The 20,082-nt window shown below is 45.3% G+C and overlaps 1 protein-coding gene across 2 annotated transcripts in view; it reads right to left on the bottom strand.

Annotated features, from left to right (window-relative positions):
* Positions 1–19,527, bottom strand: part of LOC140192966 (CUB domain-containing protein 1-like) — a 206,270-nt gene extending 186,743 nt beyond the window's left edge. For both annotated transcript variants that reach the window (XM_072250433.1, XM_072250434.1), the window contains exon 1: positions 19,342–19,527. In XM_072250433.1, the coding sequence (XP_072106534.1) occupies positions 19,342–19,402 (61 nt within the window). In that variant the 5' untranslated portion in view covers positions 19,403–19,527. The remainder of the gene's footprint in view (positions 1–19,341) is intronic.
* Between the last annotated feature and the right edge of the window lie 555 nt (positions 19,528–20,082).

Here is a 20,082-nt window from a genome sequence, read left to right as displayed (position 1 = left end):
AGTGTGGGTAAGGAATGAGGTGACAGCACGGATGAATGAGTGGCTGGGAAGATGCTGCAGGGAACAGGGTTTCATCTTCTTGGATCAACGGGACAATTTTTAGGGAAGAGGAATAGGATGCACCTGAACTGAAGGGGAATCAATATCCTGGCCGGGAGGTTTACTAATGCTACTTGGGAGAGTTTTAACTAGTTTTTCAGGGGGCTGGGATCTGGAGCCCCAGGTCAGTAAGTGAAGGATTGAATAGGAAGGTGGATGCCAGGGAAAGTATTGATTGGCAAAATCGAAATAACAGGTATAATTGGTGGGATAGTTTGAAGTGTTTCTATTTGAATGTTAGGAGTATTATGGGTAAAGATGATGAACTTACAGCAGGGACCAGTACATGGATCTACAATGTTGTGGCCATTACAGAGACTTGGCTGAGAGAGAGGCAAGAATGGGCGATTAAGTTTTAGTAAAGATAGAGAAGGAAGTAAAGATGGGGGGGGGGGGGAGTTGCACTACTAATCAGGGACAGTATGACAGGTGCACCCAGGAGAGACATAATGGATGGGTCAGACAGGCTTTTAATAGATGTTTAGATAGGCATGTGAATGTGAGGGAGATGGAGGGATATAGACATTGTGTAGGTAGGAGGGGTTAGTTTTCCAGTTATTTTTAACTTACTTTACATCTAGTTCAGCACAACATAGTGGGCTGAAGGGCCTGTTCCTGTAGTCTACTATTCTCTGTTCTATGTTGACTTCGTATCTTCCCAATCACAGAAGTTAGGCTAACTGGCCTATAATTTCCTTCTTTTGTCTCAGTCCCTTCTTAAAGAGTAAATTCACATTTGCAATCTTCTAGTCCTTCAGAACATTTCCAAAATCTAGTGTCTCTTTTTCTACCTCTTTCAGAGCCCTGCACTATGGTCCAGCTGGTCCAGGTGACTTATATAATTTCTGACAATTCAGCTTGCGCCACATCTTTTCCTTATTAATACAACTACACTCACTTCTGCCCTTCCACAGTAAAGACTTGTGAATATGTGTGCTGAGCCTTTCCCCCATTACTCTCTCCCCAGCGTCATTTTTCAATGGTCTGACATCCACTTGAAGTGCACCCAGTTGCAGCTTCTGACAGACTGTGTTAAAGAAAAGGGGCCGGAGTTGGACGAATTCTGGATCATTCGGAAAGGATGAGGGGTTAAACAGCAGGAGACAAAGGGAGATAATTACATGTAATATGCAGGAAGCAGGTAACCTGAGACCTTCAGGAGAGGGAAAGGGGGCATGCAGCCAGTGCAGAATGGCCCGGTGTCCACTCCCCTTCGTATATGGTGTTGGATACTACTGGGGGCGGGGGGGGGGGGAATGACCTCGCAGAGGAAAGCCGTAGCAGTCCGGTCTTTGGCACTGAGTCGGTCTCTGTGACTCAGAAGGGAAGCAGGGAGAAGACGTGAGCAGGGTTGATAGGTCAGGGGAACAGACTCTAACTACTTGAGGTTCCGTGGATGAGAATGTGATCCCTCAATGGTACGTTGCCTCCCAAGTGAAAGAGACAGGGGCATGTCAGGTAATGTGGCAGTAAGTGCAATGCTCTTACAGCTCGCGGCATGCCAGGGTCTAGAGTTCAGTTCTGTAACGTGTCTCTGCACAACCTCCCCATGGTGCTCCATTTTCTTCCCACACTCCAAAGATGTACCGGGTCGGTTAAATGGTCATTGTGAGCTGTCCTGTGATTAAGTTAAGATTAATCGGGTTTGTCAGTGGTTGCATGGTTCAAAAAGCCAAAAGGGTCGACTCCATGTTGTGTTGTGAAATAAAAATATCTTGGATGGAGTCCACAGCATTTTTTAGGGGGTGATGAGTAGCCTGAGGTCATGCTTCACGTCAGTGCCAATGACGCAGGCAGGAGATCCTGCAAGGAGTTCAGGGTATTAGGTACTAAGGTAAAGGATTGGAACTCCAGGGCGATAATCGCAAGATTGCTAGCCATCCCATGTGTCACTGAGGCTAGAAACAGGAAGATAATACCATTTAACACATTGATCACTAGATGATGCAGAAGGGAGGGTTTCAGATTTTTCCCTCTTCCCAGGAAGGTGGAAACTATGGAACACAGAACATAGAAAACCCACAGCATAATACAGGCCCTTCGGCCCACAATGCTGTGCTGAACATGTCCTTACTTTAGAAATTACCTGGGGTTACCCATAACCCTCTATTTTTCTAAACTCCATGTAGCTTACTCCTGACGTCCCCTCTGTACCTACTTCCAAGCACCTTAAAACTGTGCCCTCTCATGCTAGCCATTTCAGCCCTGGGAAAAAGCCTCTGACTATCCACATAATCAATGCCTCTCATCATCTTATACACCTCTATCAGGTCACCTCTCATCCTCCATCGCTCCAGGGAGAAAAGGCCAAGTTCACTCAACCTATTCTCTTAAGGCACGCTCTCTAATCCAGGCAACATCCTTGTAAATCTTCTCTGTATCCTTTCTATAGTTTCCACATCCTTCCTGTGGTTAGGTGACCAGAACTGAGCACAGTACTCCAAGTGGGGTCTGACAAGGATCCTATACAACTGTAACATTACCTCTCGGCTCTTGAACTCAGTCCCTCAATTGATGGAGGACAATTCACCGTATGCCTTCTTAACCACAGAGTCAACCTGTGCAGCTGCTTTGAGTGTCCTATGGACTCGGACCCCAAGATCCCTCTGATCCTCCACACTGCCAAGAGTCTTGCCATTAATACTATATTCTGCCATCATATTTGACCTACCAAAATGAACCACCTCACACTTCTCTGGATTATAGAAACAGTGTGGCTTACACCTCATTTGGAGGGGGACCAATATCCTTGCAGGAAGGTTTGCTACTGCTATTTGGAGGGATTTAAGCTAGAATTGCAGCGGGGTGGGAATCAGAATGCCTGGGCAGCTAGTGCTATGGTTGTGGGGAAAGTAAATATTAAGCCTACATAAAAAGATAGGAACCAAAAGGTTGAGCATGGTGGGACCAATGTTCTGAGTTGTGTCTATTTCAATGCAAAGTATCTTGTATGTAAAGCAGATTAGCTTAGAGCATGGATCAGAACATGAGATTATGATAGATTCAATAGGATCTTTTAAGAGAGTCTAAGATAGAGCTTAGAAAAGTGGAGGGCTATGCAGTAGGGGAATCCTAGGCAGCCTCTAGAGTAGGTTACACGGTCGGCACAGCATTGTGGGACAAAAGGCCTATAAATGTGATGTAGATTTCAATGTTTCTATGACATTGTAGCCATTAATGAGACTTACTTAAAGGAGTGGTATGACTGGCAGCTCACTGTCCGAGAGCTCCATTGTTTTATAGAGGATAGAAGGGTTGGTATTAAAGTGGGAGGTGTGGCATTACTGGTCAAGAAAATTTCATGGCAGTACTGATTAGAGGGCATGTCTACTGAAGCTAGATGGTTGGAACTGTGAAATAAAAAAGTTATGACCATGTTAATGAGATTACATTATAAACCACCTAATAGTCAGCAGGATTTCGAGAAGCAGTTTTGTTGAGAGATCACAGATAGTTGCAACAAACAAACGGTTAGGATAGTAGGTGATTTTAACTTTCTACATATTGACTGGAATTTCCATTCTGTAAAAAGGCTAGATAGGATAGAGTTTCTCAAATGTGTTTAGGAAAGTTTCTTTTAATAATATATAGTGGCCCCAGCTAGAGTCTGTGACACTAGATCTCCTGTTTGGCAATGAATCAGAGCAAATGATGTAAGTATATATAGGGGAACAACTTTGGATCTAGTGTTCCTAATTTCTTTCGTTTCAAGGTAAATATGGAAATGGATAGGACTGGTCCTCAGGTTGGGATTGTAAACTGAAGAAAGGCCAATGTTGATGGCATCACAAAGGTTCTGGTAGGCATGGATTGCGATAGGTTGTTTTCTGGCAAAGGGGTGTTTGGTAAGAGGAAAATATTGAGAGTACAGTATGCTCCTGTTAGAGTAAAAAGCAAGGTTTACCTGGCAGGGGTATTTAAACTGTTCTTAGCCATCAGAGAGGTGTTGCAGGACAACTAATGTTCCACCGTCCAACAAAAGCTCTAACAATGAACTGAGAAATTATAAGCCCGTGAGCCTGATCTGAGTAGTGGTTAAATGATTTGAAGGTATTCAAAGGGACAGGTTGGTTTTTGAGGGGTTTTGTCTTATGCTTAAGACAAAGGAGATGAATAATAGGTAGAGGCAACAAGAAACAAATCAGGCATGAGGTGTATAAGAAATACAAGAGAACATAAGAGGGAAATCAGGAAGGCTAAAAGAAGGTGAAGGAGAAACCCAAGGGTTTCTACAGACATGTTGAAGAGTATTTACTCAGGAGATGGACTTAAAGTCTATAGAACCAGGACAAAATAGCAGTGAGGTCATGGACTGTATCCAAATTAAAGAAAAGAAGATACTGTTGGCTTGAGGCAAATTAACATAGTAAGTCCTCATGGGCTGACAAAGTGTCCCTGCAGGCCTTGTGGAAGGCCAATGCAGAAACTGCAGTGGCCTCGGTGAGGGTATTTAAGCAGCTCCTCACCGTAGGTGAGCTAATGTTGTTCCGCTGTTCAACAACAACTGAGAAATTATAAGCCAGTGAGCCTGACATGATTAGTGGCTAAATTATTTGAATATAAGCATTTAGATAGATAGGGTCTGATTAGGGATCGTCAATGTCGTAGATTGTGTTTAACCAATATTAAAGAGTATTTCAAAGAAGTTACCAGGAAAGGTTGATGAAGGAAAAGCAGTGGCCATTTACAGAGACTTTAGCAAAGCCTTTGACAAACCCCCGCAAGGAAGGTTGGTCCAGATGTTTCAGTCACTTCGTATTCAGAATGACAGAGTAAACGGAATTCAACATTGGCCAAGCATGAGCAGCCAGAGAGTGGTGGTAGATACCACTGACTAGGGGCCTGTGACTGGTGGCGTGCCACAGGGATCAGTGCTGGGTCCATTGTTCATCATTTATGTTAACGATCTGGATAATAATGTGGTTAACCGGATCAGCAAATTTGTGGATGACACCAAGGTTGACAGCATAGTGGACAGCGAGATAGACCATCAAAGCTTGCAATAGAATCTGGACCAGCTAGAAATATGGGCTGAGAAAATGCAGACGTGTGAGTTGTGACAATTTGGTAGGATAAACCAGGGTAGGCCTTACACAGTGAACAGTAAGACACCAACGAATGCAGTAGAATAGATCTGGGAATGCAGGTCCATAATTCCTTAAAAGTGGTGTCACTGCTAGAGAGGGTTGTAAAGAAAGCCTTTATAAATTAGAGTACTGAGTGCATGAGTTTGGATGTAATGTTGCGATTGGTGAGACACAATGTTAGTGAGAGTATTATGTGCATTTCTGGTCACCTACCTAAAAGAAAAGAAAAATAAGATAGAAAGAGTACCGAGAAAGTTTACCAGGATCTTGCCAGGACTGAGTGATAGAGTAAGGTTGAATAGTTTGGGACTTTATTGCCTGGAACGTAGGAGAATGTGGGGAGACAAAATTACGATTGTGGATGCATACAAAATTATGAAAGTTATCGACGAATTTAATGCAAGCAGGCTTTTTCCACTGAGGTCAGGTTAGACTAGAACTGGAGGTCTTTGGTTAGGGGTGAAAAGTGAAATACTTAAGGGGAACTTGAGGGAGAACTTCTTCACTCAGACAGTGGTGCTGTGCGGAATAAGATGCCAGCGGAAGTGGCAGATGCAGGTTGGATTGGAACATTCCTGTGAAGTTTCCCACAAAAAAATGGGAAGGGAATGGAGGGTTGGTGTGTGTCAATGGAATAATAGTTCGGCATGGACTAGATGGGCCAAACAACTGTAGTGTTCTTTGACTCTGACTCCATGTATAGTCAGAAGTGAGTTGTGTGATCAATCAACGAGAGGGAGTGTGTAAGAAGACCTAGCTTTCAATCTTGTCTGTGGTCAAGATCTAAAAGGCAGAGCTTCGCGGCAGTTTCTCTCAGTTGGACAGCGACCAGTCAACGAGGGGGATTCATTGGAAAGGGCGAATAAAAGTAGCTCAAGTGCAAGTTCAGTGGCCATTCTTTGAGCAGCCAGTGTTGTGAGTGTCCTAGCTTTAGAGTGGCTTTGAGTCATCAGGCTCGAAAAAGGTAAAGTATTTAGTAAGTTTATCCCTTCTTGTTCTTATTTGTTCATTCCTTGTCTGTTTGGGCATGGTAGTGTAGTGAAAATAGCTCCAGGCACGGTGCTTTGTACTGCGTGTGAGAGCTGTGGGAAATCTGGGAGACCTCCAGTCTCCTAGATAAACACGTGTTCACCATGCTGCAGCTCCTGAGAGAACACACTCAGGGAATAAGAGTGCAGCTTCATGACTTTTGGCTCACACGGGAGAATGAGGAGGTGATAGAGAGGAGCCACAGGGAGGTATTCACCCTTAGGCTACAGGAGACAGGTAACTGGGTGACTGTCAGGAGAACGAAGAGAAATGCACAGCAGAGTATATCTGTGGCTGTTCCCCTCAATAATACGAATACAATCTTAGTACTATTGAGGGGGACATCCTCACGGGGGGAGCCACAGTAACCAGGTCTCTGGCACTTAGTCTAGTACTGTGGCTGAGAAGAGCAGAAAGGTGAAGAGGATTGCAGTGTCGATTGGAGATTCCTTAGTCAGAGGAACACAAATTCAAGCAACACACACAACATGCTGGTGGAACGCAGCAGGCCAGACAGCATCCATAGGAAAAAGTGTCCCGCTGTAACCTCCAACAGCCCTCCACACTATCCACAACAGCCCCAACCTTTGTGTCATCAGCAAAGCTACTAACCCATCCTTCACTTCCTCATCCTGAAGAAGAAGAATCGGGAGAAAGAAAGGGGGAGGGGAGTGCCAGAGGAAGATGGAGAGCAGGCAAGGAGTTATTGTGAGAGGGACAGAGAGAGAAAAAAGAGAGAGACAAAAAAGGAAAAAATAAAAAATAATAAATATAGGATAGGGTAAAAATGGGAGGAGGGGCATTAACAGAAGTTAGAAAAGACAATGTTCATGCTGTAACTTCCATTAATGCCCCTCCTCCCATTCTTACTCCATCCCTTTTTTTTCCTTTTTTTTCCTCTCTCTTTTTTCTCTCTCTGTCCTTCTCACAATAACCCCTTGCCTTCTCTCCATCTTCCTCTGGGCTCCCCTCCCCCTTTCTTTCTCCCTAAGCCCCCCGTCCCATGATCCTCTCCCTTCTCCAGCCTGGTATCCCTTTTGCCAATCAGCTTTCCAGCTCTTAACTCCATCCGTCCTCCTCCTGTCTTCTCCTATCATTTCTGATCTCCCCCTCCCCCTCCCCCTTTCAAATCTCTTACTAGCTCTTCTTTCAGTTAGTCCCGATGAAGGGTCTCGGCCCAAAACGTCGACTGTACCTCTTCCTATAGATGCTGCCTGGCCTGCTGCATTCACCAGTTGCTTGAATTTCCAGCATCGGCAGATTTCCTCATGGAACAGAAATGTTGTTCTGTGTGTGCAACAGTGACACCTGGATGGTGCCAGGATCAGGGATTGTCCTTGGCATTCTCAAGGGTGAGGGTGAGCACCCAGAAATCTTGACCCCAATGGCATAGGTAGACAAGCTGAGGAGGCCCTGAAGAGAGATTTTAGGGAGCCAGGTAGAAAGCTGAGAAACAGGATCTCCAGGGTAGTAATTTCTGGATTGCTGCCTATGCCACGCACCAGAGAGAGTAAGAATAGGATGAAATGGCAGATGAATGTGTGGCTGAGGAACTGGTGCAGGGAGCAGGAGTTCAGATTTATGGATCATTGAGGTCTCTTCTGGGATAGGTATGACCTGTACAAAAGGGACAGGTACCAGCTTAATCCGAGGGGGTCCAATATCCTTGCAGGCAGATTTGCAAGAGTTGTTTAAGAGGGTTTAAACTAATTTGGCAGGGGGATGAAAACCAGAGTGATAACGTGCCTCAGGGATCTGTCTGGGACCCCTACTCTTCATGATTTTTATAAATGACCAGGATGAGGTAGTCCCACTTGGTGGTGCAATAATATCAGCGCCGGACTCCGGAGCGAAGGTTCCCGAGTTCGAATCCAAGTCGGGTTGAGAGTCGAGCTAGCAACTCGGCCTCGTAAAAACAGGAATCGCTCGCTAAGGAAACATCGTCAAAAGACAGTGCCCCAATAACTCCACTGCCGAGTTAAGGGTTATTCTTCTTCTTCAGGATGAGGAAGTGGAAGGATGGGTTAGTAAATTTGCTGATGACACAAAGGTTGGAGGTTTTGTGGACAGTGTGGAGGGCTGTCAGAGGTTACAGCGGGACATTGATAGGATGCAAAACTGGGCTGAGAAGTGGCAGATGGAGTTCAACCCAGATAAGTGTGAGTTGGTTCATTTTGGTAGGTCAAATATGATGGCACAATATAATATTAATGGTAAGACTCTTGGCAGTGTGGAGGATCAGAGGGATCTTGGGGTCTGAGTCCATAGGGCACTCAAAGCTGCTGCGCAGGTTGACCCTGCATTGTAATTGGCCTTCATCAATCGTGGGATTGAGTTTAGGAGCCGAGAGGTGATGTTGCAGCTATATAGAACCTTGGTCAGACCCCACTTAGAGTACTGTGCTCAGTTCTGGTCACCTCACTACAGGAAGGATGTGGAAACTACAGAAAGGGTGCAGAGGAGATTTACAAGGATGTTGTCTGGATTGGGGAGCATGCCTTATGAGAATAGGTTAAGTGAACTCAGCCTTTTCTCCTTGGAGCAGGTGACCTGATAGAGGTGTATAAGATAATGAGAGGCATTGATCATGTGGATAGTCAGAGGCTTTTTCCCAGGGCTGAAATGGCTAGCACAAGAGGGCATAGTTTCAAGGTGCTTGGAAGTAGGTACAGAGGAGATATCAGGGGTAAGTTTTTTACCCAGAGAGTGGTGAATGTGTGGAATGGGCTGCTGGCGACGGTGGAGAAGGCAGATACGATAGGGTCTTTTAAGAGACTCCTGGACAGATACATGAAGTTAAGAAAAATAGAGGGCTATGGGTAACCCTAGGTAATTTCTAAGGTAGGGACATATTCGACACAGCTCTGTGGGCCGAAGGGCCTGTATTGTGTTGTAAGTTTTCCATGTTTCTATAATGCTAAGGATGAGGGCAACGTGTAATGAGACTCCTAGCAAGGAGAGGCTGACGATAGGGTAAGACTGTAGTCAACAGGATGAGTCGCAAAATAAAAAGCAAACAAAATCGAAAAGGATGCAGACAGGATTTGAACGTGTGCTGTATGCAGAATAAGGTAGATGAACTTGTTACACATTTACAGATCGGCAGGTATGATGGTGTAGGCATCACTGAATCATGGCTGAAAGAAGATTATAGCTGGGAGCTTACGTCCAAGGATACACGTATCAAAATGACAAGTAGGTGGGCAGAGAGGATGACGTGGCTCTGTTGGGGAAAAAAATGAAATCAAATCATTAGAAAGAAGTGACAAAGGGTAGGAAGGTATTGAATCACTGTGGGTAGAGAGAGCTAAGGGACTGCAAGGGTAAAAAGATCCTGATGAGAGTTATATACCGACCCCCAAACAGTAGAAAGGATGTGGTCCACAAGTTACAACAGAAGATGGAAAATGCACGCCAAAAGGTCAATTTTAAAATAGTCATAGGAGATTTCAATAAACTGGTAGATTGGGAAAATTAGGCTGGTGCTGGATCCCAAGAGCGGGAAGTTATAGAATGCCTATGAGATGTCTTTTTAGAGCAGTTGTGGTTGAGCCCACTAGGAGATCAACTACTTTGAATTGGGATTTTTGCAATGAACCAGAATTGATTAGAGAGTTGAAGGTAAAAGGATCCTTGAGCAGAAAGTGATTATAATATGATCAAATTCACCCTAAAGTTTGAGAAAGAGAAGCGAAAGTAAGATATATCTTTATTACAGTGGAGTAAAGAGAATTAAAGAGGCATGAGAGAGGAGTTAGCCAGAAATGATTGGAAAAGAACACAGGCAGGGATGACGGCATAACAGCAATGGCTGGAATTTCTGGAAGCATTTCAGAAGGCACGGGATATATACATCTCTCCCAAAGAGGAAGAAGCATCCTAAAGGTAAGATGACACAACCCTAGCTAACACAAAAGCCAAAGAGAAGGCACACAATAGAGCAAAATCAGTGGGAAGTTGGAGGATCGGGAAGCTTTACAAAACCAACAGAGGCAACTAAAAAAGTCATTAAGAAGAAAAATTGAAGACAAAAGTAATATTAAAGAGGATGCCAAAAGTTTCTTCAGATACATAAAGTCTAAAAGAGAGGCAAGAGTGGCTATCAGACCACTGGAAAGTGATGCTGGAGAGGTAGCAATGGGGGACAAGGAAATGGCGGGTAAACTGACTAAGTGTTTTGCATTAGTCTTCACTGTGGAAGACACCAGCAGCATGATGGAAGTTACAGAGTGTCAGGGGTCAGAAGTGTGTGAAATTGCCATCACTGGGGAGAGGGCTCTTGCAAAACTGAAAGGTCTGCAGTTAGATATCACCTGGATCAGATGGTCTACAACCCAGGGTTCTGAAAGAGGTGGCTAAGGAGATTGTGGAGACACTAATAATGATCTTTCAAGAATTTTTTAGACTTAGGAATGGTTCCAGAAGACTGTAAAATTGCAAGTGTCACTCCAAGAAAGGAGAGAGCCAGAAGAAAGGAAACTAGGGGCCAGCTAGTCTGACCTCAGTGTCTGGGAAGATGTTGGAGTCAATTGTTAAGGATGTGGTTTTGGGGAACTTGGAGGCAGCATGGTTTCCTCAAAGGAAAATGTTGGCTGACAAATATGTTGGAATTGTTTGAAGAAATAACAAGCAGAATAGACAAAGGGGAATCAGCTGATGTTGTGTACTTGGATTTTCAGAAGACCTCTGACAAGATGCCACACATGAGGCTGTTTAACAAGAGCCCACGGTATTACAGGAAAGATTCCAGTATGGATAAAGCAGTGGCTGATTGGCAGAAGGCAAAGAGTGGGAATAAAGGGAGCCTTTTCTGGCTGGATGCTGGTGACTAGTGGGGTTCCACAGGGGTCTGTGTTGGGACTCTTCTTTTTATGTTTTATGTCAATGACTTGGATGACGGAATTGACGGCTTCGTTCCAAACTTTGTGGAGAACACGAATATAGGTATAGGGGCAGGTAGTTCTGAGGAAGCAGACAGGCTGTGGTAGGAGTTAGACAGATTAGGAGAATGGGCAAAGAATTGGCAGATGGAATACCATTTTGGGAAGTGTACCGTCATGCACTTTGGTAAAAGAAATAAAAGTGTAAATTCTTTTTCTAAATAGAGAGGAAATTCAAAATTCTGAGACACAAAGGAACTTGGGAATCCTTGTGCAGGATTCCCTAAGGCTTAATTCGAAGGCTGATTCTGCAGTGAGGAAGGCAAAAGTGATGTTAGCATTTATTTCAAGAGGACTAGAATAGAAAAGCAAGGATGTAATGTTGGGGTTTTATAAAACACCAGTGAGACCTTACTTGGAGAACTGTGAGCAGTTTTGGGCCCCTTATCTTAGAAAGGATGTGGTGAAACTGGAGAGGTTGTAAGGAGGTTTACAAAAATGATTAAATGATACGAAGAGGATAGAATGCTTGTCGTATGCAGAACATTTGATGGCTCTGGCCTGAATTCACTACAATTCAATTGAATTGTAACTTATTGAATGGTGAAAGGCTTTGATAGAGTGAATGTGGAGAAGATGTTTCCTATGGTGAGAGAGTCTAGGACTGGAGGACAGAGCCTGAGAACAGAGGGGCATCCTTTTACAATGGAGATGAGGAGGAATTTCTTGAACAAGAGAGTGGTGCCAAGGAGGCCAGGTCTTTACATATATTTAAGGCAGAGGTTTATAAGATTCTTGATTGATCAGGGCATGAAGAAATACAGGGAGAATGCAGGAGATTGGGGCTGAGAGGAAAAATGAATCAGCCATGATTGAATGGCAGAGCAAATCCAATGGCCTAGTTTGCTCTTATATCTTATGGTCTAATTATTGTGAAATTTCATTTCATTGTGAACTGAGAGACCCATTACTGGACTGAACTGTTCTGTATTTATACTCAGCTGGCAGGATTTATGTTGGTGGAAGAGAGTCGTTAGTGCTCTGTCCTGCATGGCCTTAAGGAAGAGGACAAAATGTAGAACAGCATAGTACATGCCCTTTGACTCATGATGCTGTGCCTACCTTACAACCAATTCCAAGATCAATATAATCTTTCCCTCTCATATAAGCCTCCATTTTCTATCATCCATGTGTATATCTTAAATGTCCTCATGTATCTGCTTCCACCACCACCCCAGCAGGCAATCCATGCAACCACCACTCACCGTGTAAAATAAATTCTCTCTGACACGCCCCCCACCCCCAATATTTTCCTCCAAACACCTTAAAATTATGTCCCCTGGTATTAGCCATTTCTGCACTGGGGAAAAAAATAGCTGGCTAACCATTCGATCCACGTCTCTTATCACTGTACACTTCTATTAAGTCTCCTCTCATCCTCCTTCACTCCAAATAGAAAAGCTCTCGCTCATTCAACTGCCCTCTTGCCTTCTAGTACAAGCAGAATCCTGCAAATCTCCTCTGCCCCCTCTCTAAAGCTTCTACATCTTTCCTATAATTCTAGATTCAAAATTGTTTGATGTTATTTCCAGTACACGGGTATAAAGTAAAACAAAATAATTGTTATTCTAGATCCAATGCAGCACAAAAAAACACAATGAAGATAACCAACACAACAACAAAAACACAATAAATACATAAGACAGACTATATCCATAGATTGGTCGTATGTACATGAAGTAACAACAGGTACAGGAGAGTCTCTACATTAGGAGACTGGCAGGAAATGATGAAGCACTGCTGGTGGGTGGTGTAGATCAGCTTGGGGAACTGTTTTAGATTCTGGTGGTCCTGGTCTTGATGCTATGTAGCCTCCTCCCTGATGGGAGTGGGCCAGACAGTCCGTGAGCAGGATGGGTGGGATCCTTTGTGATATTGCTGGCCTTTTTCCGCCACTTGTCTGTACACATCTCCTTGATGGCAGTGATGTGTGGAGCCTTCCTGTCTGCTGCAGTGCAGTTTCTGTACCAATGAGGTGAACAGAACTGAATACAATACTCCAAAGGTCATCTAACCAGGGTTTTAGAGCTGCAATATTACCTCATGGCTCTTGAACACAATCCCTAAACTAATGAAGGCCAACGCACTACAGACCTTCTGAACAACGCTATCAATGTGCAACTCTGAGGGATCTATTTGTTATTAACTGCAAGATCTTTCTGCTCCTTCACATTGCTAAGGAACCAGCCATTAATCCTGTGTTTTGACTTTGAATTTGACCTGACGAAGTGAACCACGTCACACTTTTCTGGATTGAACTCCGTCTGCCACTTCTCAGCCCAGCTCAACATCTTGTCAAAGTCCTGTTGTATCCTACAACGGCCTTTTACACTCCCCATAACTCCAGCAACCATTGTGTCATCTGCAAACTTAACCCACCCTTTGACTTCCTCATCCAAGTCATTTATAAAAATCACAAAGAGCAGGGGTCCCAGAAAAGATCTCTGTGGAACTCAACTCAAAACTGATCCCCAGGCAGAAGATGTTCCAGCTACCAGGGCAAGCCAATTCTGAATCCACATTAGCATTAGTACTTAGAGGAATATGGGCCAAGTACAAACAAATGGAACGGGATACTACTGGAAAACTGTACAGTTCTGGTACCATACTGCAGCAAGAATGTTGTTGAGTTGGGGGGAGTGCAGATGAGATTCACCAGGTTGGTGCCTGGATCAGAGGACTTTGGCTAGCGGGAGACATTGGCTATGATGGAATTGTTCTCCCTGGAGTGAAGAAGACTGAACTGTGATCTGCTTGAAGTTTATAAAATTATGAGAGGCATTGAGAGAGGAGTTAGTCAAGATCCCTTTCTCAGAGTACAGTATCAAAGCCAAACAGGCCACTTAGATTAGATTAGATTATAAGGACACTCAGTCCTCATTTATTGTCATTTAGAAATGCATGGATTAAAAAATGATACAATGTTCCTCCAGAATTTTATCACAAGAAACACAAGACAAACCAAGACTAAAACTGACAAAACCACATAATTATAACATATAGTTCCAACAGTGCAAAGCAATACCGTAATCTGATAAAGAGCAGACCATGGGCACGGTGAAAAAAGTCTCGAAGTGCCGATAGCCTCATCATCTCACTCAGGCGGCAGAAGGGAGGATCTCTCCCTGCCATGAACCTCCAAGTGCCGCCAACTCGCCGATGCAGCATCATTGGAAGCACCCGACCGTAGCGGACTCTGAGTCTGCACGAAAACTTCAAGCCTCCGACCAGCCCCACCGACGCAGCCTCTCCGAGCACCATCCTCTGCCGAGCGCTTCGACCCCGCCCCGGCCGCCGAGCAATAAGCAAAGCCGAGGACTCAGGGCCTTCTCCTCCGGAGATTCTGGACGCACAGTAGCAGCAGCAGCAAAGCAGGCATTTCAGAAGTTTCTCCAGATGTTCCTCCGTTCTCTCACGTCTGTCTCCATCAAATCAGGATTGTGCACGGCCCCCTACTTGACAAATAACAGACATCACCACCGGAGTGGCCGTGGCGAGCTGCGTCACATTGCCATCTTCTCCTCTCTTAAGGTGAAAGGAAGGAGTTTTAAAGGAGATTTGAGTTTTTTTACACAGATTGATAACTGGAACATGCTGCCAGAGGTGGTGGTGGAATCAGGTACAAACAATGTGTTTATGAGACATTTAGCCAGATGTGCTAATGTGACCACTTGGGATTAGTGAAGATAAGCAAACCTCAGCACAGCCATGCCGGGCCTGAGGGCCTTTGGCTGTGCTATGTAGCATTCTATGTCTGTAAAGATGATTCTGATCAACTACTGAACTACAAGCATGAGAAGATGCAGTAGAGGAGAGACTACTGAACCCCTTCCACATCTCTGTCTGATCCTTCATCCCCTGATATTCTTCAACCAAGAATCCATCCAGCCCAGCCTTAGATGCACTGATCAACAATACACCTTCAACTCACTGTGGTGGGAAGTTCCAAAGTTTCACAATCCTGAGCAAAGGAGTTTCTCATCTGTCAATGTGGATAATCCATTATCCCAAGAGCACTCCGTCACTGGGGTGTGAGCTACTACAGCCAGAACAGAGACTGTCTCAGCTTGGGTTGAGGTTTGCTATGTGACATAGTGGTGCAGCAGCATTACAGTTTCAGAGACCAAAGTTCATTCCTGGCCTCCGGCATTGTCCATGCCGAGCTTGCACATTCTCCCTGTGAATGGATGGATTTCCTCTAACATCCCCAGATATGCTGTAACTTACCCAGGTGTGGAGTTGTGGGGTGGGGGGGAACAGGAGAGCCAAAAAGGTTGAGGCCACAATCTGATCAATACAGCCATAAACTGGGAACAGATGTTCTCAGGGAAATGGACGGCAGAAATGTGGCAAATGTTCAGGGGATATTTGTGTGCGGTTCTGCATAGGTATGTTCCAATGAGACAGAGAAAGGATGGTAGGGTACAGGAATCATGGTGTACAAAGGCTGTTGAAAATCTAGTCAACAAGAACAGAAGAGCTTATGAAAGGTTCAAGAAACTAGGTAATGATAGAGATCTAGAAAATCATAAGGCTAGCAGGAAGGAGCTTAAGAATGAAATTAGGAGAGCCGGAAGGGGCCATGAGAAGGCCTCAGTGAGCAGGATCAAGGAAAGCCCTAAGGCATTCTACAAATATTTGAAGAGCAAGAGGATAAGACGTGAATGAAGAGGACCAGTCAAGTGTGGCAGTGGAAAAGTGTGTATGGAACCGGAGAAGATAGTGGAGGTACTTATTGAATACTTTGCTTCAGTACTCATAGAACATAGAACATAGAATAGTACAGCACAGTACAGGCCCTTTGGTCCACAATGTTGTGCTGACCCTTAAACCCTGCCTCCCATATAACCCCCCACCTTAAATTCCTCCATATACCTGTCTAGTAGTCTCTTAAACTTCACTAGTGTATCTGCCTCCACCACTGACTCAGGCAGTGCATTCCACGCACCAACCACTCTCTGAGTAAAAAACCTTCCTCTAATATCCCCCTTGAACTTCCCACCCCTTACCTTAAAGCCATGTCCTCTTGTATTGAGCAGTGGTGCCCTGGGGAAGAGGTGCTGGCTGTCCACTCTATCTATTCCTCTTAATATCTTGTATACCTCTATCATGTCTCCTCTCATCCTCCTTCTCTCCAAAGAGTAAAGCCCGAGCTCCCTTAATCTCTGATCATAATGCATACTCTCTAAACCAGACAGCACCCTGGTAAATCAGTATGGCATTCCCCCGGTCGGCCTGTCAACATACTGTGACAGGAATCCGTCCTGGACATACTTAACAAACTCTGCCCCGTCTAAACCGTTGGAACTAATCAGGTGCCAATCAATATTAGGGAAGTTAAAGTCACCCATGACAACAACCCTGTTATTTTTGCACCTTTCCAAAATCTGCCTCCCAATCTGCTCCTCAGTATCTCTGCTGCTACCAGGGGGCCTATACAATACTCCCAATAGAGTAACTGTTCCCTTCCTGTTCCTGACTTCCACCCATACTGACTCAAAAGAGGATCCTGCTACATTACCCACCCTTTCTGTAGCTGTAATAGTATCCCTGACCAGTAATGCCACCCCTCTTCCCCTTTTTCCATCCTCTCTATCCCTTTTGAAGCACTGAAATCCAGGAATATCGAGAATCCATTCCTGCCCTGGTGCCAGCCAAGTCTCTGTAATGGCCACTACATCATAATTCCATGTATGTATCCAAGCTCTCAGTCCATCACCTTTGTTCCTGATGTTTCTTGCATTGAGGTACACACATTTCAGCCCTTCTACCTTACTGTCTTTACACCATTTATTCTGCTTCTCTTTCCTCAAAGCCTCTCTGTATGTTAGATCTGGCTTTACTCCATGCACTTCTTTCACTGCTCTATCGCTCTGGGTCCCATCCCCCTTGCAAATTAGTTTAAACCCTCCCGAACCATGCTAGCAAATACCTGCAAGGATATTGCTCCCCCTTGAGCTCAGGTGCAACCCATCCAATCTGTACAGGTCCCACCTTCCCCAGAAGAGATCCCAATGATCCAAAAATCTAAAACCCTGCTCCCTGCACCAACTCCTCAGCCACACATTCAACTGCCATCTCCTCCAATTCTTACCATCACTGTCACGTAGCACTGGCAGCAATCCTGAGAACGTCACCCTTGAGGTCCTGTTCTTCAGCCTCACTATGGGAAAAGACCTTGGCAATTGTGGGGATGACTTATAGCGGATTGAAAAGCTTCAGCATACAGACATTAAAAGAGAGGGTGTGCTGGAGCTTTTAGAAAGCATCGAGTTCGATAAGTGACCGGGACCGGATGAGATGCACCCCAGGCTACTCTGGGAGGTGAGGGAGGAGATTGCTGAGCCTCTGGCGATGATCTTTGCATCATCAATGGGGATGGGAGAGGTTCTGGAGGATTGGAGGGTTGCGGATGTTGTTCCATTATTCAAGAAAGGGGGTAGAAATAGCCCAGGAAATTATAGACCAGTGAGTCTTACTTCAGTGGTTGGTAAGTTGATAGAGAAGTTCCTGAGAGGCAGGATTTATGAACATTTGGAGAGGCATAATATGAAGGCAAAGAGTGGTTGTAGACGGGTCATATTCTAATGGAGGTCGGTCACCAGCGGTGTGCCTCAGGGATCTGTTCCGGGACCCCTACTCTCCGTGATTTTTATAAATGACCTGGATGAGGAAGTGGAGGGAGGGGTTAGTAAATTTGCTGATGACACAAAGGTTGGGGCTGTTGTGGATAGTGTGGAGGGCTGTCAGAGGTTACAGCGGGACATTGATAGGATGCAAAACTGGGCTGAGAAGTGGCAGATGGAGTTCAACCCAGGTAAGTGTGAGGTGGTTCATTTTGGTAGCTCAAATATGATGGCAGAATATAGTATTAATGGTAAGACTCTTGGCAGTGTGGAGGATCAGAGGGATCTTTGGGTCTGAGTCCATAGGATGCTCAAAGCTGCAGCTTTTACTGTGTGGTTAAGAAAGCATATGGTGCATTGGCCTTCATCAATTGTGGGATTATGTACATTGCTCAGTTCTGGTCACCTCACTACAAGAAGGACGTGGAAGCCATAGAAAGGGTACAGAGGAGATTTACAAGGATGTTGCCTGGTTTGGGGAGCATCCCTTATGAGAATAGGTTAAGTGAACTCAGTCTTTTCTCCTTGGAGCAATGGAGGATGAGAGGTGACCTGATAGAGGTGTGTAAGATGATGAGAGGCATTGATCGTGTGGATAGTCAGAGGCTTTTTCCCAGGGCTGAAATGCCTAACACGAGAGGTCACAGTGTTAAGGTACATACTTGGAGGTAGGTAGAGGGGATGTTCGGGTAAGTTTTTTTACACAGAGAGTGGTGAGTGCGTGGAATGGGCTGCCGGCGACGGTGGTGGGGGCGGATAGAATAGGGTCTTTTAAGAGACTCCTGGACAGATACTTGGAGCTTACAAAAACAGAGGGCTATGGGTAACCCTAGGTATTTTCTAAAGTAAGTACATGTTCTGCACAGCACTGTGGGCCGAAGGGCCTGTATTGTGCTGTAGGTTTTCTGTTTCTATGCTCTAAGTCTGTTCACCTAGCTTCAGAAAGATGTATCTACATTAGAGAGTCAACATAAGCTACAAGAGATGTCACCAGCAATGGAATATTGAGAACGATTGAATAAGCTGGGGATGTGTCCTAGGACATGGGGTTGTGCGCTGGGACACGAGTTCTGTCCTAGGGTATGGGGATCTGCCCTGGGGTATGGGGATGTGTCCTGGCACCTTGCATTGAGCGAAAGCTTTACTGAAGTGTATATAAGTATTAAAGGTAAAGAAAAATCGGTAGACTGCGATCCGGGGACAAATGCACAATAATTGGGGAAGTCATCCAAGCAGAGTGGAGGAAGGGAAGGAGACGTCCCACAGACGGTGGGGTCTGGGACCCCAATTCGGAGGACTGGGAGAGGCAGCCAGAGCCATTCTCCGAATGACACAGTCCTTGCGTGTGTAGTGCAGGGCCGTGACCTGCAGGGTTGTCGTCCAGAACGGGATCCTGTCCGTTCTGGGAATTTCCCACACTGTAACATCGTTGTGTCACCATCTAAAGACGGCCGGTTCACCCCAGTCCCCCTCACCCAGCACCCAGCGCCCAGCTGCAGACTGTTACAAAGGGCGGTATTTGCCCGACCGGACCCACCCACGTTTCACGGGTTCACTCACCTGTGGGCCCGGCCCGGGCCAGTAACAGAAAAAGGCAGACGGCTGCGCCGAGCATGGTCATGTGCTTCGGCTCTTGCTGGTGGGCTTTCGGCTCCAGGTGCTGGTCCGACTCCAACACCCCACGGAAACGGCGGGCATAAGGTTCTTCCTGGTTGGGATGGGCTGTTTCCTGCCAGCGCACCCCAGCCTGGGCGTGTCTGCTCACCAGCAGGCAGGACAAGTACTCGGCACGTCTGGGCATTGAGAGGAGAACAATCTTCCTCCACGCGTTCTGCCCGACTCACCGATCTGCTCCAGTGCATATCCACTTTGTTGCTCGGAAGAGTACGGATTGTCCCACGCCGATCTCTACCCCAGATTGATCTCCACCTACTGTGGTCTGATCTCCTTCAACCAGGAATTCTTGGTTCTACAGTGATCGGAGGAGACCGAATGCGTGAATGTTAGGAAAGGGGATAGTCTTCTTCCTGTGACGGATTCCTGCTATACTTTTCGTCAATACAGCAACCAGTTGGTGCACAGCAAGCTCAAACACAACAACGTGTGAACACTAAGTAATTTTGCTTAGAAATTCTGGTTGTTCTCAGCGCATCTGCGGAGAGAGAAACACAATTCTAACATTTCACTTGAAAGCTACAGTTGTTCTTTGTACAGAAACTGCCTGACCTGCTGCATGTTTTTGACTTTTTCTGGGTTTTTTTCCCAGTTTAATTACCTCTTATTTGTGAGAAATAAGTTTGG

The sequence above is a fragment of the Mobula birostris genome, unplaced genomic scaffold (assembly GCF_030028105.1).
Source record: "Mobula birostris isolate sMobBir1 unplaced genomic scaffold, sMobBir1.hap1 scaffold_321, whole genome shotgun sequence".
Lineage (NCBI taxonomy): Eukaryota > Metazoa > Chordata > Chondrichthyes > Myliobatiformes > Myliobatidae > Mobula > Mobula birostris.
Note: the sequence above shows the minus strand (reverse complement) of the source record. Positions and strands in the feature narration are given on the sequence as shown.